Below are 17,181 nucleotides of genomic sequence, written 5' to 3' on the forward strand. Positions count from 1 at the left end.
TATCCTGAATGTAGTGTGCTCTTTTGTCAAGTTTGCCTTAAATGTTTTCTTCACATTTTAAGTTTTTGATGGTAGAAATTTTTACTGAACACTTAAGACAGTCCTTGTGATTTTTCATGTTTTATTTCCCTCTTTTGTTGATGAATGCAATATAAGCCCTGTTTATTTCAGTTTTGGTAGCGAATTAGAATGGAATTAGACTTGAACCTTCTCAATTACATTATTATGGCTTTTATTCACTGCTTCCCAAAAGCTAAGGAGGAACTATATTTTTACCTATATACGAAAAAATTTTCATGACTACAGCCAAATGGTTGTGGTCATGAAAATTTGTGATAATAAATTTTCATGACTACAACCTAATAAATTACATTACACAAAAAATGTGTTATAGATTTTGTACAATTTTAATTGCAATATGTTTTTGGCAATAGCTACAAATTTCTTAAGACATAGTTAAGACATTAATGTACAGTGCTTACAGAAAACTATTCAGAGAGACATTTCGGTATGGAACATGTCCACCCTGAACTGCAATGCAGTTCAGGGTGGACATGTTCCATACTGAAACATCTTCTCACAATGTTATACCATTATTACCACCAAGTGATTCAGGAGTTCTTGAGACATACTACCCCATTCCTCCTTCAGAGCAAGGATAAGGCCTTGTTTTGTTTTTTGGAGGGGAATTTCAAGCATCAATGCATTTCCCTATTGCATCCCAAACATGTTCTATGGGGTTGAGATCTGGGAAGCATGCTGGTCACTCAATTCGATTAATATCCTCTGTCTCTAGAAGTATCTCCACTGCTCGTGTACAATTTGGTTTGGCATTTTTATCCATAAAAATGAATTCTTTGCCTAAAGCATCACAGAACAATTGTACATGGCATTGAAAAACTTTGTTGCAATATCGTTCACCAGTCATAGTCCCTTTTTTCCAGCACTTGTAACTCGGTGCATACATTAAGCATAATGCTTCCCCACACCATGATCCCAGCACTGCCATATCTATCCCTTTCAAGAACATTCACACAATGGTAAGGAGTACTACTTTCATGCTCTGTAGTAGAGTGAGGTTGATCTCTTACAGAATTGAACATCTGGAACATTCCATTAGTTTGAAATGCTGCCAAGAGCCAGGATACAATGCTTAGCACAGCTTAGGTCATGTGGTATGTGTTTGAAATCTCATATACGTGTTTCAATAAGGAATTACTGTGAGTATGCATATTTAGATAATTATAATACCAGAATTAACTCATGTAAAATATTATTTATTAGTAAAATTTTAGCCTAAGTATCACAGGCATCTTCAGTACAAACCAGATAGAACAATAACTGACAATTCCAAAAGGCTTATGTTAGTAGCTAATGTACAGGGTGTTCGGGATAAATTTGACAGTTTCGTAAGGAAAAAGAAAATCTTCTTTGTATCTATTAAATTTAATGAATTGACAAAAAAACATTACAGGCAGAGTTAATTACAATACTATCAACAAGATTTACTCAAAATAACCACCATTAGCATCGATCACAGCTTCAATTCTGCTTCGGAACCTCGAACAAGCTGATGCTACAGTCTCCCTGGGAAGGGCCGCAAAAACTGTTTTAATTTTATCCATTAACTGGGCTTTTGTATTACTGGAAGTGCGATTGGTGTCTTTTTCAACTGCGCCCCATACAAAATAATCCATGGGGTTAATGTCTGGGGAGTTTGGAGGCCAAACATTTGGACTGGTGAAGTCGTAGAAATTTTCAGACAACCATTTTTGACTTTTCCCAGAGGTGTGGCAAGGGGCCGAATCCTGCTGCCATACATACGGCCTACCATTGGCTACCCTTGTTATCCAGGGCTTGACTACAGTTAGCAACTCCACGAACAAAGCCCGAATTCCAATGCCAGGGTTCTTCAACACCTGTTCCTGCAGATTTGCGAGGAATTCTGCTGTACGAACGCAATCAGATCGTCTGCTAGGGATCTTTCTTCTTGCTACATCCTCGTAGTCACCATTGCAAGTCTCTAGTTCATGCCTGATTGTTTTTACTGTATTCAGGGAGCATTGGGCAGCAGTCGTAATATCCTTATTTTGATGGCGGGCACGAATCATCATGATACAAGTTATTCTCTTCCATGATTCAGGTGGGTTCCAGCTATCCATCCTTTCTGACATCTTGTATATGAATGAAGAAGGGTCCAAACTTTTAAATGAAGAGAAGTGTGTGTTAATACATGTAACTTACGGAAAAATATAATTAATTATAAATATGTCAAATTTATCCCGAACACCCTGTAAGATAACTAAAAAAGTTCATTAAATTTCCTGACTTATTAAAAAATAATAAAAATAATAAAATAAATAAAAATAAATAAATAATTAAATAAAATAATATATACAAGGGTGGTCTGAAAAGCTCTTGGTTCGGTAACACTATCAGCAAGATTTTTTTTTCTAAGTTGGTACATTTGTCATAAGCATTCATGTGAAATTGTAACTCAGTCTATCAAGTAGTTTGTTTTATATACTTGTCTGAAGCAAAAGTGCTGTCTGTATCCCTTGAAATGTATAAAATTGAGTATCGTGCGGTTATAAAATACTGTGTAAAAGAAGGTTTAACGCCAAAAGAAATTCATTCAAAGTTCATAAAAGTTTATGGGCACTCTTCCCTTCATTTTTGACAATTAAGAAATGGGCTGGCGAATTTCCATGTGAAGGATGTCCAAAAAGTGTAACAACACCATAAATCATTGATCAAGTGCATGATATGGTATTGGATGACTGGCAAGTCAAAGTGCATGAAATTGCAGAGACTATAGGCATTTCAAAAGAAAGTGTAGGATATATTTTGCATGAAGAATTGCAAATGAAAAAGCTTTGCACAAGATGGGCTCCATGCTTGCTCACAGCAGATCAAAAATGCACTCGCATGAAAATCTCTGAACAGTGCTTGAGCATTTTAACAAGAATAAAACTGATTTTGTGTGTCAATTTATTACTATGGATGAGACTTGGATTCGCCATTACATATCAGAATCCAAACAGCAGTCAAAACAGCAGACAGAATCCGGTTGTTCAGCACAAAGAAGACAAAGCTAGTTCCATCAGCAGGAAAGGTTATGGCATTGGTGTTTTGGAATGCTAAAGGCATTTTGTTTATTATCTTGAAAAGGGTAAAGCAATAACCAGGGAATATTATTCTGATCTTTTAACCAGACTAAACGATAAAATTCGTGAGAAAAGACCCAGTTTGCAGGAGAAAAATATCATCTTTCATCAGGACAATGCACCAGCCCACAAAGGTGTTTTGGCAATTGGAAAATTAATGTTAAAGATACCGAGCTATTTTAAACCTGGTTTTACTCCATTTCCCAAGTAAGCAAACAGACAAATTAGTCAAGTTTGCGCATGCAAGTGTTGCAAGTCTAGCTGATCCCTGCATGTAGTGCAAGCCCAAGGCAACTCATGGTAAAAGTAGAATAAGCTCTGATCACTAATCTTAATATTTACCCTTAATGCAAAGCACATCTCCTGGAGGAGATGTATAATGCTTTGTATTAAAGGCAAGGGGCCACTATCCAGACCGGTTTCGACCTTTATTGAGGTCTCATTAGTGGGAGCCAGGCTAGAAATACCAAGATTTTAGTAATACAGAGCTTATAAGTATTTTACCAGAACAAGCTACCATAAGGTGTTTTAACCTTATTAAATAAAAATCTCAGTAAAAATATAAATGTAGAAAGTATTTTACCTTGGGTATAATAAATGTTAAAGATACCAAGCTATTTTAAACCTGGTTTTACTCCATTTCCCAAGTAGTAGTGGCCCCTTGCCTTTAATACAAAGCATCATACATCTCCTCCAGGAGATGTGCTTTGCATTAAGAGTCAATATTAAGATTAGTGATCAGAGCTTATTCTACTTTTACAATGAGTTGCCTTGGTCCTGCACTACGTGCAGGGTCAGCTAGACTTGCAACACTTGCAGGTGCTAATTTGACTTATTTGTCTGTTTGCTTACTTGGGAAATGGAGTAAAACCAGGTTTAAAATAGCTTGGTATCTTTAACATTTATTATACCCAAGGTAAAATAATTTCTAAATTGGAAAATTAAGGGATCTGCACTATGAATTGTTGGAACATCCACCCTATACCCCAGATTTGGCTCCCTCTGATTTCTATCTCTTCCCAAAACTGAAACTCTTCCTTGCTGATCAGCGTTTTTCTTTGAATCAAAAAGTGATTGCAGCTGTAGAGGGTTCAGGGGAGAATATTTCAGGTGTGCAGTGCTCATCCACGAAATATCAGTATCACCGATATTATATTTTTGCATTGATTTGCATTAAAGAACCCCCCCCCTCCCAATTGTTTGCAGACTTAACATTAAATATAATATACTAATACTTCATTGTCCTCTTCAGGAGGGTAATAAAGCATTAGTGCTTCATGAAGAGGGCACTTTTTGGCACGTAAACATTGCATCACATTCATGTTAATAACCCAGGTGTGCCTTCGAAAAGATGTAAAGAGGGCTCAGCTGGTCAAATTCTTAGCTTTCTAATATTTTTAAACCTCTGAGAAGGCGAGGATGAGTGAGCTAACATTTTGAGCGCACCTAGCGTCTGTGACTGGTTATTGTGTCAATCAATCCAGTTGAACCTTTTCACCTATCATGAGTTGAGTGCTTTCTGTATCCGATGGCTATATTACAAACTGCTGTTACACATGTTTTCTGGAACTGAAAATTTGAAAGTGGATGTTAGGAGTAAAATGCTAATTGTTTTTTCTTTTGCTTGTACAGTATAGCATCTGTTGAGGTTGCAAAGTTTTTTAACGGTATATATAGAGACATTTTTATTCTAGTCTTCAGAAACAACAGACAGTAAAAAATATCTATTCCTGAATAAAAATGAATATGCTTTGTATTATAAGACGTTGTTGATCTACAACAAAATTCCAGCATATGTGAGATTGATAAGACAGAACTGCTGATACTAAAAAAAAAAAAAAAAAAAAACTAATGAATTTAGGATTCCCGAAAGTGTGGATAATTCCGATAATGATCGGATATTATGTATACTGAGTCTCAGTAAACAAAATAAAATTCTTGGAAAATGGAGTGAAATATACACAAACCAGAGAAATACACATAACATGTGCAACAAATTTTACAAGATGATTTGCTACTCCATCAAACCATATTTATTCCTGCAATACTCTCTCTCTCTTCATAAGTTTCTTTTTTTTTAAATTATGCCATCATAAATTCACTTATTCATGTTTAGACTTTATAGGATCGTGCTATTTGCTCTACCCAGCAACTTATAGGATACATATCACAAATGATAATTATTAATAATTTGTTTACCATTAATGAAAGTGTTTCTACTCACACTTATTCTTTCCTATTCTTACATATCTTCTAAATGATGGTTCAACTATTTTCATCTTTGAGTATTTCAACTATACTAACCAACCAACTATAGCATTCTCCTTCATTGTTGTTTTCTAATAAATCCTAAAACAGATTGTTCCCCGACTCTGTGCAGAAGTATTCAAAGTTATCTTGCAATTAAGATGACCAATTAAGATGAACGCTGATGCACTATGCTTTCTCAAAACTTTTATACATCGATAAAAATGCAATCACACGGTCATGGGCATCCCGGGATTGATTAAAAATTCCACAAATTATAATCCTAAAATTGATTGAGATATGTCATCTTACACCATCGACCCTGGCACGCTTTGTCTGTCTTAAAATTTTATTATGGATTGGCCTGTTTCGGCCCACGGCAGTGTAACCATAGAACACGTGTTTTATTGCATCAATAAAACACGTGTTCCTGTTTTTGGTTCATCTTTTTCTGATTTGTGAACAAAGACCAGTTAGTTTGCCCTCCTGTGTCTAGCAAGGTGTAAATCGTAAATTTATAGCGAAACAAATTTAAACAGAAAAATACATTTTTAAAAGGTAAGTGTATGTAATTCAGTATTATTTTACTTATTAGTTTTATGATTTTTTTGCTTTTAAACTGAATAATTTAATTCAGGATTAATTAATTAGTTGATTTTTAATAAAATATGCCGGTCAATTTTTTTTTATATATGAAATTGTGCTAAAAACTATTCTGAATACCCCCCCCCTCCCCAAGAATTAAAGATCATTAAAATCGATGTAAAATGAAAATAATATATTTATAGTTTACATTGATAAATAATTACATAAAAAAAAAAAAGCTAAAAGACATGTATTGATGTAATTATTTAATTAAATCAATAATTATAAAAATTTATTGGTGTAATTATTTGTCTCCAAGCTTTGCCCCCCCCCCCTCCAGAAAATTTTCTGCTGACACACACCCATGCATACGGTCAAATTGACTTGAAATTTTGCAGCACACCCAACCGAAATGGGCACGTGATGCCACTGAGAGGGGTATTTTGCAGATCTTACTGAGACCCACTACAGGGACGGATTATTGGCACTGGAGTATCGCTGGAATAAATGTATTTGTCTTAAGGGAGATTATGTTAAAAAATAAAAATCATTTTGAAAGTATAAATTTGTTTCTTCATTGTTAGGCCAAGAACTTTTCAGACCACCCTTGTATGCATATATATACATAATTAAACAAAAAAATTAGTACTTTTTAAATCAGCTAATCTTTCCTATCTCCCACAAAGGGGAGAGACATAGACCATTAGATCTGTTTAAGTTAGGAGAGTGAAGTAAAGTTTCACATGCTTCTTTATAAAGTCATTCCATGAGGAACCGAGTTTCGTGAAGGACTCTTGTTTTGTTCCAGTGAACTCTGTCTATTGGTGATGTCATGCTCTGCAAGTTCAGACTGTTCAGGTTCAAGGTATGATATCCATGCTGAATCTCATCACCATCCCAGTCAAAAGGCTGGAGCTATTAAAACACTGGTTTGTCGGGCCCACTCCTTATGTTCTTCAGATGAATTATTACAGAAAGAATTGCAACATACTTTATCAACTTTTTTATCTAATGATTATAAGAATTCGTTCATCGAAAGAGCTTTTAGCAGTTTTGGTATCTCTACCTCTTCAAATACAGAGGAAATAACTCGTATTCCTGTTTCTTATGTGCAAGGCATTATTAAACGCATAGCAAAGCTTTTAAAACAATTAAATATTTTTGTTGCCTTTCACCCAATCAGTAAAATCTCCACCTTTCTCACTTTTCCAAAGGACGAGCTTCCACATCTCAATCATCGAGGTGTTCTACCAGATTCCTTGCTCTTGTGGGTTATCTTATTTTGGACAAACAGGAAGAACTGCTTTTATTCGGCTAGAAGAACACAAGTCTTATATTGAATACCTTGAACCTGAACAGTCTGGACTTGCAGAGTTTGCCATCAACACTAGACATAGAGTTCATTGGAACATTACAAGAGTCCTTTCACAAAAGTCAGTTCCTCATGGATTTATAAAAAAACATGTGAAACTTTACTTCACTTTCCTAAGTAACAGATCCGATGGTCTATGTCTATCCCTTTGTGGGAGATGGTATTTTTTAAATCAGCTAATCTTTCTTAACTTTTTTTTTTAATTATGTATAAATATATATATATATATATATATATATATATATGCATTTGTCCCCAGTGCTAGCTAACATCTTCCTTGAAGACTTTGAAAAGAAAGCCATATCTTCCTTCTCATTTAAACCAAAAGTTTGGAAAAGATATGTTGATGATATATTCATTATTTGGAATCACGGGCACACAGCTCTCACAGATTTTCTTCGTCATCTAAACATCCAACATCCTAATATAAAATTTACTGCTGATATAGAAAATAATAACTCTTTACCTTTTTTGGATGTTATGCTTACACGATGCTCTGAAAGATTAAAAATCTCTATGTACAGAAAACCTGCGCATACCAATAGATATCTGCATAATCTTTCTCATCATTTTCCACCACAAAAACTGGGAATTATATCTACCTTAGGACACAGAGCACGTTCTCTCTTAAATGAACAAGATGAACTACAAAAAGAAATGAATCACCTCACTCTTATTTTTAAACAAAATGGATACTCTGAAAAAACAATTAAGAAATTTCTTCTGAACCCTCCTAAGCAGTGCACAACAGAGACTATTAATTTTAAAGGTAGCATCTCCATTTCATACATTAGCACAGTCTCTAAGAAAATAGCTAAAGTCCTTTAAAAATATAATATCAGGACCTTCTTCACCACACTTCCAAAAATCCGCTCTCTAATCAGCCATCCAAAACCTACTCATCACAACCTTAAGTACCCTGGAGTATATAAATTGTGGTGTGATTGCAATATCCCATACTTTGGTCAAACTAACAAATCTATTGAACAACGCATAGAAGAGCATAAGAGAGACATCTCATACAAAAGATCTCATGCAACTGCGTTATCCAGTCATGTTCTTTTTTCAAATAATCCTAATGATGACCAACAAAGCCACTCTGTATGCTGGAATAGATCAGAAAATATTTTTCGCTGTGAAGATGAGTTTGAAAGGAAAATCGTAGAATCAAGGGAAATCCTACTGAACCCGGTCCACTTAAATAATAATTTAAGTTATAACATCCCAGATAGCCATGCTGCAGTTATTCAATATTGGCGTTGACGTGAACTTGCACGCACAATTGCAACAAACAATGGCACGCCAGTTGGAACAACTTGAAAAATACAACGTTTTTATGTATCGATTATGTGAGGCAATTTGTACCTGTAATTTCCAGTTTGTTTAAATAATTCAATGTTTATTAGTATTCCTTTCCTTTATAAATACCTGAAGAAGGCTGCTATATGCCGAAACTAGTAGTATTTATCATTAAAATCTTTATATGTTATCTCGGTCTTGGAGTCATTAAATCTATTTTTTTGAAATATATATATATGCATATATTATTTTATTTAATTAATTATTTTTATTTATTTTATTTTATTATTTTTTAATAAGTTAGGAAATTTAATGACTTTTTTAGTTATCTTACATTATCTACTTAGGTGGTGCCTAAGTAGGTAATGTAAATTGTCAGTTATTGTGCTATCAGCTTTGTACTGAAGATGCCTGTGATACTCAGGTGAAAATTATACTAATAAATAATATTTTATGTGAGTTAATTCCTGTATTATAATTATTTAAAAATCTCACATGACCCCTTTATGCTCAATTCAAAAATTTGAATGTGTGCCCACTTTCTACTCAAAATCATCATTTATACAAATCGCCACAAGTTGATTTCATCTGAATTTACAGTTGTAATCAGTGTTCATCCTTAGGTTTTGGACACTTATAATCTTATTTATTTCAGATTCCTATTTTGGTACTAATTTCTTTATTTCTTAGCATTTAAATGTCATGGCATTTTTGATTGCTTAACTACACTTAGCATGGGAAACTTCTTAACACCCACTAGCCAATGATTTGTATTCGACTTGTTTTGCTTGGAGCAAATATCTCCAGTGATCTCTCTTTCCTAGAACAGTCTTTCACAAATAGGCATATCCCCCCCACACATAAAATGTCCTACAGAAATAAACCGTGGTTGGACTCCATAGTAACTAAAAGGAGTTTTCGTTATCACAACATAGGCTGATGCGAATGTACAGAGAATGTATGATACCAGAGAAAATGCAACTGCATTTTCTCTGGTATCATACATTTTTGTAATTAAAATCAAAACTTAGATTTTATGACAAAGTCTAAGTTATTCTTTTGTTTAATTCCAAGTTAATAGCCTAGCCTAGTTAACTTTTATACTTCCAGAACTGTCCATTCTTCTTCTCTCATAAAAAAGGATCTAACCTTACCTCTCTTTTACCTTTTAATAATAGTGGTGATGGTCGGCGGTAGATGGCGTTGGCATAGATGATGAAGGTAGTTATCCTGTGAGCTGCTCTGGCTACTTGAGCAATGTGCTCTCTATCTACTGCTACTACCTCCAAATCTATGGCTTCATCAGTTTCCTAGAATACAGCTCCCTCAATGTGATACACAGCTATCTTTAAATTGACATCGATTAAGTTTTGCCCACACTGTCAGCATATTTAAATCATCCTGCAAGCTCTCTACATCACCTTGTACCCTATCCAAATTTGCAAAGTTAGCAAACAACTGAATATCTCCCTTTAAATTATTTCCTTATATCATTTATGTATAATGATATAAGGCACGGTATTTGATTGCTGAACTACACTTAGCATGGGAAACTTCTTAATACTCACTAGCCCATGATTTGTATTTGACTTGTTTTGCTTTGAGCGAATAGCTTCAGTGATCTCTCTTTCCTAGAACAACAATGGTCCAAGCACAGAGCCCTGCATCACACCACTAGTCGCCTGCCTTCTTCTGGATTCTGCTCCTCCATATACTACTTTTTGGAATCTGTCCATCAGCTACCTTTTTATCCATATCACCAGTTTCTTATCCACTCCCATTTGTTGCAGTTTGCATAATGGAGTTTTGTGTGGTCAAATGGCTTTGCAAAATCCAGCAGTATCATCGTATAGCCATTCCCTTTATACAACCTAGTTGTCACTCTATTACAAAAAGCTAGAAGATTACTAAGGCATGACTGACCTTCACAAAACCATGTGAAGCCAGACAAAGTGAAGTACAAGGACAAGCAATAAAAGCTAGTAGAATATCTGGATGTTTAAACAGCCTCATCTGGAAGAATAAGAATATAAGAAACAAAAATAAGTATCTACAAAGGAGTTGTCAGACCAGTACTAATATATTCAGCAGAAACTGTAAAAATTAGACAAGTGAACAAAACCATTGAGATAAACACATTGTCCCTTCCATCACATTCTGCTTCAAGCAATTATCTCTCAGTAAGTGTATAAATTTCATCCCCTTCCTGCCATGTGAACTTTCCTCTTTCCAATCTATGTCTCCAAAGTTGAAGTCTCTCATAATAATTACTCGACTTGCATTCATTTGTACTAATCTGCTGATGCATGTTTTTCACATCATCCCTGGCACCCCCCCCCCTCAGCATATATCAGCAATCAAGTTTATATTTTGTTCTATTGGCCTCAATTTCATCATACCATATTGACTCAGAAGAACTGCCATCTAACGAGTAACTCCTACTCTTGTTGGCTGCAATTCATCTGCTATCATCATCATACTCTGCCTCCTGCCCTCTGTCTACTCTGTCCTCCCTGAAAATACCAAACTTCAATGTAACATATAACTTTAGTGGAAAAATAATTGAACAAGTTAGTAAGACAAAATATTTAGGAATAAACTAAATAAATATCATATCAGACAAAGTGAGGCACAAGAATAAGCAGTAAAAGCTAGTAGAATATCTGGATGTTTAAACAGTCTCATCTGGAAGAATAATAATATAAGAAACAAAAATAAGAATCTACAAAGGAGTTGTCAGACCAGTACTGATATATTCAGGAAACTGCAAAAATGACAAGTGAATGAAATCATTGAGATGAACACGTTAACAAAAATTGAAGGTGCAGCAATATTAAATAAAATTCTTCTTTTTCTTTAGTATTCTGCAGTTGAGCAGGTTCTTCTTTTAGTAGCAGAAACTTTCCTTCCACTCTCTTCTGTTCTGAGCCTTCTCTTTCAAGGTTGTGTACCTGTCTCCATTGAGCATGTCATCTAGCATTGTTTTCCTTACTCTTCCTCTGGGTCTTTTTCCATCTATTTTTCCTTCGATGGCATCTCTGATTATTCCATTCCCTCTCAGAATATGTCCAATCCAGTTTCCCTTGCTTCTTTTTATCCTCCTTAACAGACTTCTTTCTTCTTCTACTCTTTTTAAGACCTCTCCATTAGTTATTTTATCTGTTCATTTGATTTTTTCCGTCCTTCTCCAAATCCACATCTCAAAGCTTTCCAAAATTTTAATTTTTTCTTTCTTCAATGTCCAATTTTCAGATGCATAAAGGGCAACAATCCACACATAACATTTTATTAGTCTTTTCTTTAGGTTTACGAAGCTCTAAAACAAAGGTTTACTGGATACGAAACTCTAAAACCCATTGAATAACATGGATAGGAAGTGCAATTTGGTGTCACTATTTGGTGTCGCTATTTCATCCACATTGGCCGGTAGAGAGGTTAACATTGCTTCGGAATACATGTTGGGCAAAATTGGTGACAGAGAATAGCCTTGTCTTACTCCTCGTCCAATGATACCTGGTTCTGTTGTACCATATATGTCTCTCATCATGGCAGTTTGTCCAATATATAATGAGATAATTAGTCTTCTGTCTTTCCAATCTATACCAATCTTTTCCATTATTTCCACCATCTTATCCCATTTTACATAGTCAAAAGCTTTCTCAAAATCTATATAACAGATGTTAACTTCTTTAATCACTTCTAGACTTCTTTCACTTACTATTCTTAACAGTCCATTCGCATCTCTTGTTCCCCTATCCTTCCTGAAACCAAACTGATCTTCTCCAAGAAATTCTTCCACTTTAGATGCAGTTCTTCGTGTTAAGATTATCATAAGTATTTTTGATGTATGGGAAATGAGGCTTATTGTTCTAAAATCCTTGCAGTTCACTGCATTACTTTTCTTTGGTATAGGTATAAATATTAAGGACATAAAATATTTTGGTAGTTCTCCTTTGTTATAAATTAAATTTATTATTTTGGTTATTTCTTCAATTCCTTTCTTCTGAAGTTGTTTCAGGAATTCTGCAGGTATTTCATCTATTCCTTCTGCCTTTCCACATTTTAGTTCCTTAATGGCCATTTCTACCTCTGTCTTCAAAATCTCTGGGCCTAGATCATCTTCATTTACCTTCTTTATATCTTCTAATGGCAACTCATTTGGTGTATTTTCCTTGTCATATAGATCTTCAATGTATTCCTTCCATCTCATTAGAATTTTTATCTTCTTCAGTTATGATTTCTCTATTCTTATTTTCTATGCCTCTAGCTCGAATTCCATTTCTCTTGTGATTCATGCTTCTTGCTTTTTCATATAAAAGATCATACCTTCCCACTCTCTCATAATTTTCCATTTCTTCACATTGTTTTTTAAGCTAATCTTCTCTACTTCTTTCTGCTTCCCTTCTCGACCTGTCATTCAGGGTTCTATATTGTATTTTCCCTTCTGGGGTGTCTTTATTTTTCCATTTTCTTCTTTCTTCCATTAGAGAAATCATCTCATTAGTTATCCAAGTTTTTTTTTATTCTTTTAGCTCTTACATATCCAATTTCTTCTTCTGCAATCTTCTTTATTCTCTCTTTAACTTGTTCCCATTTCTTTACTGGATCTTCAGTTTTGACAAAACTTGTTTCCTCTCTTTCTCCAATCTATTTCTAAATTCCTTGATATTTTTTAATTTCTCTAAGTTCCATTTTTTCCTTTTCATAGCTTCTTTTATTTTTTTTAGTTTCGCATTTATTTCTGTGAATAGTAGGTTGTGGTCATAGTAAATATCAACTGAAGTAGGTCATTGATATACAGAAGGAAGAGGGTCAGTGAGACAACAGAACCCTGTGGAACCCCAACATTAATTGAATGGGAGAAGATAAGGAACCATGCACCACATATAGCATGCATCTAGACAGAAAGCTGTCAATCCGACTGCAGAAGTCCTTGTACAGATCAAATGATAGGAATTTGTTTAGTAAGCCTTTGTGCTAGACTAGATCAAAAACTTTGGAGATATCAATTGCAACTACTTGAGATTCACCAAACTTCTCCATGGCATTTGTACAAAGATAGGTGATCTATGTGAGTAGATCTCATGTTGATTGGCAGCAATCAACAATACTGGTGGTTGTTTATTAGCTGGGTGCCTCCAAGATAGTGTAGGAATTGGGAATTCATGGGTTTCTCTCCATTACTTTAGATGTGAGAAATAAGGTAGTAGTTTGATGGCAGTGATTTGTCAACCTCTTTGGGAATAGAATATAGGACATCGGACAATTTCCAGGCTGTGGGATAAGTACCAATGGAGTAAGAGGGTATATACAGGCAATATAGGATCAGAGTTTTCTGTTCTTTACTCCTCTTTCATTTCAGCTACCTCTGTATTCTACAACAGCCTTCTTATCTGACATTTCTCAGTGATTGTTATTCTTCAACTGTTGAAAAAGAACATCAAGACTTCCTCTCTTCCACCTCTAGTCCACACACACACACACAGAAATGCACTAAGCTTTGCAATATTTTATATATCACTCTCATGCACTTATATAAAATGGGGGAAGTTGGAAAGAAAGTAATTGGTGTCTAAACACCAATAAGTAAGTAAATTAAGAGTATTTTAATTGATTATAACATAGTTGAATATTCATTTATTGTGTTTTGCCTTACCTCAATTTAAGTGAGGTGTTCAGAACTTGAAGGATAAAAGATCAAGATATATACTCTAGAGAACAATATTATAACTGAATAATTTTTAATACACATTTCTTCATCCCTTACTCTTTGAAAGTGCATAGCTTACATTATTATTTTTAAAGAAGGTATATTTATTCTTTAGATATGTTACTAATTTGGAATTTTTAATTTTGTTACAATTTTTCCAGCCTTTTTATTACTACAGATACAGATGAAAGTAGAACATTTGAAATAGATGGGAATATAATCCAAACAAGAGGAGGTGAGATTAATAGCTAAATTCATTTTTTAGAATTCAGGTTGTTTTTCATATTGGTTGTAGTTTTTGGTAAATTGAAAAGCCAGTTATACTTAACATGAAACTATATTTATTTTATCACCATTTTACCCACATAGCAAACAAAATGATTATATGAAGTATTTTTATGAGTGGTTTCTTTGTATGCTGAGAGTAATTAACTTACAGCAAGTGTTCTGATTATCCTATAATGTATGTGCTGTTTTATATGTGCAGACAGTGCTTCTTTTTTAGTATGGAGTATATGTAGAGTGGAATGAAAGCACAGTTTGGTGGACTGAAAGACACAAAATGCATTCATTAACATTTTACATATGTTTTCTGTTTGAACTACTGGATTGTTTGTTCCTATAAGTGTATGTTGTGGGATGTGCACATCCATCCTATTCTTTACAGATCGTATATTATATTGGATATAGAAGCCATTCTCATACAGAGGTGGCAAACTTTCCACTTCTTGTGGTTTTTTTTTTCATCCTGCAAAACTAGCAAAAAGAATGCACACAATTTTCAGACATAATACAATGACAGCTTTGGCCATAATTCCAATTAACTAGAATTGGATATAAAAACTAATTAAATCCAGAAATGATGACACAAAAGCAAAAGTGTGTCATAAATATACAGAAATTATATACTACTCACACCAGTTATCACATCTGTTCCAGAATTCATTCACAGTACTTGTACACACGACATCCAATGGCAGTCCATTCCAATCATGCACCACTCTATGAGAGAAAAATCTAGCTCTCATCCTATTCTTGATGTCCCCCCCCCTCACAAGGATGCTCTTGTTCTTTCCCCACCATATATAAAATGAAAAATTCCATCTATTGAAATCCTGTATGATCCTTTCAGAAGTTTTTGTCTTAATCATACTACTCTTTCTCCTGAATGTTAATGTCCACAGTTTACAAATTCTCGATCTATCTTCATAATCAGTAATTCACAATCTTGATATAATTTTTAATATTCTTTTCTTTTCACTGTATCAGAATCGCCATGAAAACAAGGAGACCAGACCTGTGCACAATAGTCCAAGTAAGTTCTTATCAAGGTCTTGTAAAGAGGAAAAATACTTCCTTATCTTTGCATGCCAATATTCGTTTCAGCATTGTAATTATCTTCTGAGTTGTATTTGCATTCTTTGCTATATGGCCTTGGACTTCACTTCCTATCTACTAAAACTCCAAGATTTCTTGCATTATCAGTTTCTTCTAGCATAATCTCACCGATATAATAATATAACATTGGATATATCTGATAACAAAGTGCATGACTTTACATTTACTAACATTGAACTGACAGTCATTTTCATGTCCATAATTCCAACCTATTCAAATCATTCTGCACGTACTGCATATCAGCCATACTCCTGATTAGCCTACCTAGCTTTGTATCATCCATATAACATGCGAGTCCACGCATTTAGCCTACTGGCTATGTGCTTCGCAACCATATGCCTGGGGAAGGAGTGTCCTAGGTTCGATTCCCGTCGGTGACGTGAGGAGGTGAAGGATCTTCCTCAGCCATAGCCAAGTTAGCCAGTCTTGGGCATGGACAGCAGGGTTTTTTCCCCAGTTTATTCTGGGGATTTTCATCCTGCAATGCAGGCAAACTGGCCTTGAGAACTCAACACTACAGGCCATAGGATACAGTGGGGCATAAGGCTGACCACCTTATCCTGTAAACGGAGTGAGGTTCGATGATCAATGGACCCTCGACACCGCAAGGTAAAAGAGGGTATAAGGAAGATGAATATAACATGCGACATACAGCTATCTGCTATTGCATGTCAAATCCTTCCCGATGCCATTAATGTATAGATTGAATAACAGTGGCCCAAGGACTGCTCCTTGTGGTATACCACTGGTTTCCTAAATCATGCAGACTCCATTCCTTATATACAATTTTGTTGTGTCAGTCAGCCATCCTCTTATCCACACTAATATATTATAATCCAATCTCATATTCTCCAGTTTATGCAACAGTCTTTCTTACTGTATTCTGTCAAAAGCCTTAGTAAAATCCAAAAGTTTAATGGTGTATCCATTCACCTTGGCTAAATCAATGATAACATTATAGAATTATAGAATATGAGTAAGTTGCACAAACATGACCTTACCTTAGTAAAGCCATACTTCATTGCAAAGTATAGATTTTCTGTCAACCCATTTTTTTGTGTGCAAACCCTAACCAACTTTTCCAAAATCTTCACCACCACCCCAAAGATACTGATAGGTCAATAGTTGGATACATCAGTCATTGCACCACCTTTGTGCAATGGGATTGTACATTTTTTCTGCTCCTGTGGAACTTTCCTTGTTCTGAGACTCAAATTATATAGCCTGGTCAAAGGAATAGTCAGTTCAGCTGAACAGTCTTTTAACATCCCATCAGTCTTTGATCCCCTCAATCAACTGTTGTTTAAAAGATACTTGTGCCATGAAAGGTTTTTCTTCAATTAATGTGGATTATCCCTTGTATTTTTTCATGTTAGTTGAAGAAATCCTGTCAGATCCTATTA

General features: G+C 34.8%; 1 protein-coding gene across 2 annotated transcripts in view; it reads left to right on the forward strand.

Moving 5' to 3' along the window:
- The window catches only part of LOC150107094 (ankyrin repeat domain-containing protein 27-like), a 515,355-nt gene that overhangs the window by 49,166 nt on the left and 449,008 nt on the right, over positions 1–17,181 (forward strand). For both annotated transcript variants that reach the window (XM_090390995.1, XM_090390996.1), the window contains one exon: positions 14,542–14,615. In XM_090390995.1, coding sequence (XP_090247121.1) covers positions 14,542–14,615 — 74 coding nt within the window. The remainder of the gene's footprint in view (positions 1–14,541; positions 14,616–17,181) is intronic.

Source organism: Typopeltis vanoorti, chromosome 4, assembly GCF_054136105.1.
Source record: "Typopeltis vanoorti isolate ZY-2024b chromosome 4, IOZ_Tvanoo_1.0, whole genome shotgun sequence".
NCBI lineage: Eukaryota > Metazoa > Arthropoda > Arachnida > Uropygi > Thelyphonidae > Typopeltis > Typopeltis vanoorti.